This window comes from Austrofundulus limnaeus, unplaced genomic scaffold (assembly GCF_001266775.1).
Source record: "Austrofundulus limnaeus strain Quisiro unplaced genomic scaffold, Austrofundulus_limnaeus-1.0 Scaffold95, whole genome shotgun sequence".
Taxonomy (NCBI): Eukaryota; Metazoa; Chordata; class Actinopteri; order Cyprinodontiformes; family Rivulidae; genus Austrofundulus; species Austrofundulus limnaeus.
Window position 1 is genome coordinate 1,233,483 of NW_013952497.1, and position 5,272 is coordinate 1,238,754.

The 5,272-nt window shown below is 34.2% G+C and overlaps 1 protein-coding gene across 1 annotated transcript in view; it reads right to left on the reverse strand.

Moving 5' to 3' along the window:
• Positions 1-2,013: 2,013 nt before the first annotated feature.
• The window catches only part of si (sucrase-isomaltase), a gene marked incomplete in the record, with an annotated part of 76,141 nt that continues 72,882 nt past the window's right edge, over positions 2,014-5,272 (reverse strand). The window contains 1 exon segment of the mRNA XM_014012841.1: positions 2,014-2,269. Coding sequence (XP_013868295.1) covers positions 2,192-2,269 — 78 coding nt within the window.

A 5,272-nucleotide genomic window follows, 5' to 3' on the forward strand; every position in this document is an offset into this window, starting at 1 on the left:
TGCCTTTACATTTTGAAAATCTGAAATTCAGATGGACAGGCAGGCAGTAGGCCAAATGGTTTGAGGATAACTTATATAATAAACTGCACCAAAGTAAATAGTGTAGTAAAAAGTCAAAACTTGAAGTTTTTACATGTTCAGCATCTCCCCCAAGAGATGCAAATTGCTGGATGCAAATTGCTGTCATGACCTATGAGTCACCGGCACCAGAGTGTGCAAACATGTAATCCTTAATCTCCCCTAAGAGATGCAAATTACTGTCATTTGACAAGGTCCTGGTAAATGAAGGAGTTTCTGGAAAATGCTGGGAGTCCTAGTGTTAGTGGACACAATGACACACAACATAACTCACATTTTATACCAGTAGCTCACAGATGCTCTAACTTTTGTGAGTTTTTCACAGACTAGTTCTAGAAGCTTATGCTAATAACATAGGCAGTAAGCAGGAAGTGGAAGGGACGTGCGTGGCAAGAATTTTACCGGAAATACGTCATTAACGGCCATGGCATATAGGCTATTTCTGAGTGATGGACAATCCTTGTTGTCATGTATTTCACTATATTTAATAAACTGGTTTGTTTGTTTTCTATGAAGGTGGGAGTGGTGTGTAGTCTGCAATTCTAAAGTTCTAGTGCATATTCAATTCAATTCAAAAATACTTTATTGATCCCAGATGGAAATTAGATGTTGTTGTAACTCATTTAACTAAAGACATGTCCAATAAAACTGAGCAGAAGCTAAATCTAAAGTGCAAATTTGCATCAGCGTTCACCAGATTAAATTCTAGTTTTAATTTTAATCATTGCACAATACTGCCAACTAGAGGCACAGCAGTTTATTTTCTGTCCCCTGCCGAGTACTGTCTCAATTGGAAGGCTCCTCCTCATACGGCAGAGGAATGCGGCCCACAAAATCTCAGAAATCAAGGAGGCATCAAAGTATCCTTCCCAGCTCAGGATATCCCAGGAATCAATGCACCAACAGCAAAATAAACAGAGAAACAAAGACGGTGGCATTTTTATTTGTTTACCAAGTCAGCATAGTTTGGAAATCCATCACAGACTGAATGATTTGTTTTTAAATTTAAGTTTAGTCACTTATCTGATGAAATTTACGCTGCAAGGATATGATAAACAAAATGCAGCTACAAGCAAAACCCAAAGTTTTGTTTTATTTATTTACATGTAAGTTATTCTAGTGAAAAGATGGTGAATACATGTCCCAATGCATTTTAAGTCTGACATGAAACCAATCACTGTATTAACAGGGTAGTGCTTGGTCACGCAAACATACGCCAAGCTGAAGTCAAGCAAAGGCTAGACCATCTCATTTCACAGCAGTTTCATGTATGTCTACTCAGACTACGAATGGTGTGACCCAAGTGGTCCAGGAGGACTACGTACTTATGAGGATGCAGTCCATGAACTAAGACACAGTGCAATATGACGTGAGACAGCGGGTTGATACCTGAAGATGCAGTGGGCCATAAATTGTCATAATTACTCCCTCTACCCTCCCAAAGTTCATAAGTATGTGAACAACAATAATGATGACAGGATATTGTGTTGTTGAGTGAAGAGTCCACAAAGGAAATAACTTTTTTTTCTGTTAATGGTAGCGATGGAAATAAAAGACGTCATGTGAATATCAGCTAATGTTCCATGAGATCAAACCAGCTGCAGCTACCGTAGGAACACTATGAAAGAAAATTTTAGTGGTTTTGTAACAAGGACTTTTTCATATCACGGTATACTATGAAACCGGTATCCGGCCCATGCCTACTTGGAAACCACACTGATATACACAAATGCAAAAGCTCTAAGTTGATTCATGATTTTCTTTGTCTTTTTTTTTTATTTTAAAGCAACTTTATTCAACTTATTCCTTGAATATCATCATGCATAGAAGGTTGAAGGAAAAGGGCAGATGTTTTTTCTTTTGTTTGTTTTGTTTTCACTCTGAGAGTTTAGGAGCACATTTAATTTTGCTTTTATAAAATAAAACATCACTATGTTTGAACAGTATCAGATATTTTATTGATTTTTGTGTTTCAGTATCTTTTTGTTGTTGAAGATGAATTTTAAGGCACAGCAATCTCGGGATGAATACTGATGCTACTCATTAAAGTTTGACAGGAGACCATTATGCCCATAGACATAAATTACTTAGGAGCAAAACAAGAGTACATCCTTCAGATGCTGGTCTTCCAAGTTACGGTAAAATCAAGATGCAGAGGAATGGATTTGTCCGTGGCATCTATAATCAGCTCCTATGTAGAGAAAAAAAAGACGAAAGTTAAGAAGAAAAATTCCATAAAATACAGTGTTATATGTGTAAACAATTGTTTTATACATATCTATGACTGACTACAAACATGCACACCAAAATTAAAGTTAACATATGTCCAAACAGGTGTCATTGAGGCATCAATAGACATTTAGAGGTTTATTTAATTAAAAATGACATGACACTGAAGCTGTTTCTGCTCTTTTTTTTCTGTGAATCTAATTATATTGTGCAATAAACTTGTGTGACTGTGATTTTTCATCTTGTTCAAACAGAAGGAGCTCTCCAACCTAACTGTATTTATATGACAGACCAGCTGCCAATGGTTTTTCTTACAGGATGTCAAAATGTAACCTTTAGGTTAAAAGCAAAAGTGGATTATCTCACAGTAAAAAGTCACTTGTTTTATATTCTCTCTTTCACATCCCTTTCTCTTATTCCTCTGCCCTTTCCTCGTCTTAATCCCTTTTGTTCATTCTTCCTGTTTATCTTTTTATATCATGTTTTCTTTCTCCATCTTTTCTCTGTGACATCCTCCCCACCAACACTGTAGTGCCTCCTCTGTCCTGATGAAAGAATGCACCTTTTTTTGTCTTTTCATTATTCTCAACCCATTCTTGCATCCTCGAAACACTCTCTCTCTCCCACACTTAAAATTCCTCTCATCTTGCCTCGATCCATCTTCTCAAACATCAAATCGAAAGCTTCGGGGCCTTTTTCACCTCTGATTATTTATGGAGTTGCAGTAGTTATCATTTTCCTGCTCCTGAGATGTGTGCTGAGTACAGCATACAACCTTGGCAGAAATATTTTCTTGTTTGTTTTTTTAAGAGGCCATGTGCAGAAAGAGCTAAAGCTGGACAATGCACTCATTCTTATTTTTTTCTTAAGAAGTTGTTAAATGTAATCTTCACACTCTAATTCCACTGTATAGTAGCTTTTATTCATCTTTGTATAGTAATATTTTCTACTCTTTTAAACTCTTATTTGTTAATGAACACTTTGGATTTTAGTTTACTAGCATATCCTCAAGCCCCTTATTTTAAAGGGCTACTCTGGTCAATTCTATATATAATATAGGTCCAACTACTTTCAATATTTTTCAAATAATTTAAGATTTTCATGTTTTTTTTTCAACTGCCCTTCTTTAGCTAATTTCAGTCATTTTCTGTGTTTTTAGCTAATTTTAGCTATTATTTTATTTTTGCTTTTGTTTTGCTTGTTTTTCGAATCTTTCAACATTAAGCATTCACATTGCATTTTTACAAGAAATGCAAATTCTAGTTTGAGTTGTTTTCTCAACTGAACAACATCCATATTACTATATGTGTGCACGTCTGCTAAATGTCTCTGTCTGCTGAGAGTTAACTATGGAACTCGGATGAAAAAAACAGTGACAAACCACATCTTTTGACTCTTTCTCCATACTGTTCTACTACTTTATGACTGATGCCACAGTTTATAAGGACATAACTATTTATACTGACAAAACATCTCTTCAGAAATGAATAGACTGTCTTTTTAATGCAAGATATGTTAAACATGAGCTTGGTTTAACATAAAACTGCTTAAGATTTATTATTATGTTTTATTGTATATAAACCATTGAAAAAAATTACACAAGCAGCATTTCAGATCTCCATCCTGAGTCAAGTGCTCCTTTCTGTGTTTATTACAAAATGAAGACAAAACAACAGTGTCACAGGAAAGACAGCATTGATTACAGCTATTAGACGACAAAGTGCAGCCCAGCAGGGGGTGGGGCTCTGAACCCGAGATTTTTTGCTTTAGTGAGTATTTTCTGCTGGCTGGAGAATGCTCAGTCAACTCCAAAGATAGTGCTTGTTCATAAAATGTGTCAGAGTGCACATGAAAACATAAAACAAAATAAAAAAACAGCTTTCACTGGGCTACAAGGGTGATGCTCGAAAAGATTACACACGTCAGACAGTGAAGAATATGTTTATGTTGAGGTTATTAGAGCAGAAATACAGCCAAGTTCACATGGAAGAGGGACAGGAAATTGTAGTCCAGTGTTTATCAATAAATGCTAGGATTTTTTTATAGAACACATCAGTGTTCTATAAAATCAGGAATCAACATCATCTTTTTATATAAGCTGTAGTATTTTGCAGTTAAATAATAAATAAATTCATACGTCCCATTAGCTTTAATTTTTAAAGCAATATTTCAAATATTTCAAAGTGCTGTTCCATGCAAAGGATGTGAACATGTGAAAATGTAAATGTTACAGATAACTGTTTCAGTATTCCATAAATCAATTTTGATCAAATAAACGAACAATTCATACAATAAGAGCAAAAGCCAACTTTGTATTGTCGTAGAAAACCATTTCAGTCTCATAAAGCTGAACACTTTCAGTATTTTTTAACTTTAACATATTTGGATGAAATTTATTTTATGAGAATAAAGAATGAAATAGATGAATAAATGAATATTTTTTTTAACTTTATTTACAAAACAGTACCAAGACTGGATGTATTTGACTGTTCAAAAAGATGGTTCTCTGAAATCTGATTGAGAATACTTTGCTTTTTTCTTTTTATGTTCCTTTTAGTCTTTGCCTCATTGATTTTAGCTTTTACCTACTATTTTGTTACCTTTTGCTTTTAGCTGCTGTTGTGCTAAATTTAACTTTTACCTTTCTTTCTAGCTAAAGTTATGCTAATTATAGCTTCCAGCTCTACTGTTTAGCTTATACGTATAACACTTGTGGTGATTTTTTTTTCTACGATTTTGTTAAAATGACCTTTCAGCTGTGTTTTTTGCTGATTGTAGCTTATATTTATACTTTTAACAATTCCTATAAATTATTATTATTCAGACTTTCAGTGGTCATTTCACTTTATGAAATTAATTGTAATTCATGTATTCAAATACATGCATTTTATTCATTTCTGATGACTAAATAAGCAATCACTTTAAATATACCTTTGGTGACACAACAATTTGATCAATTATATAT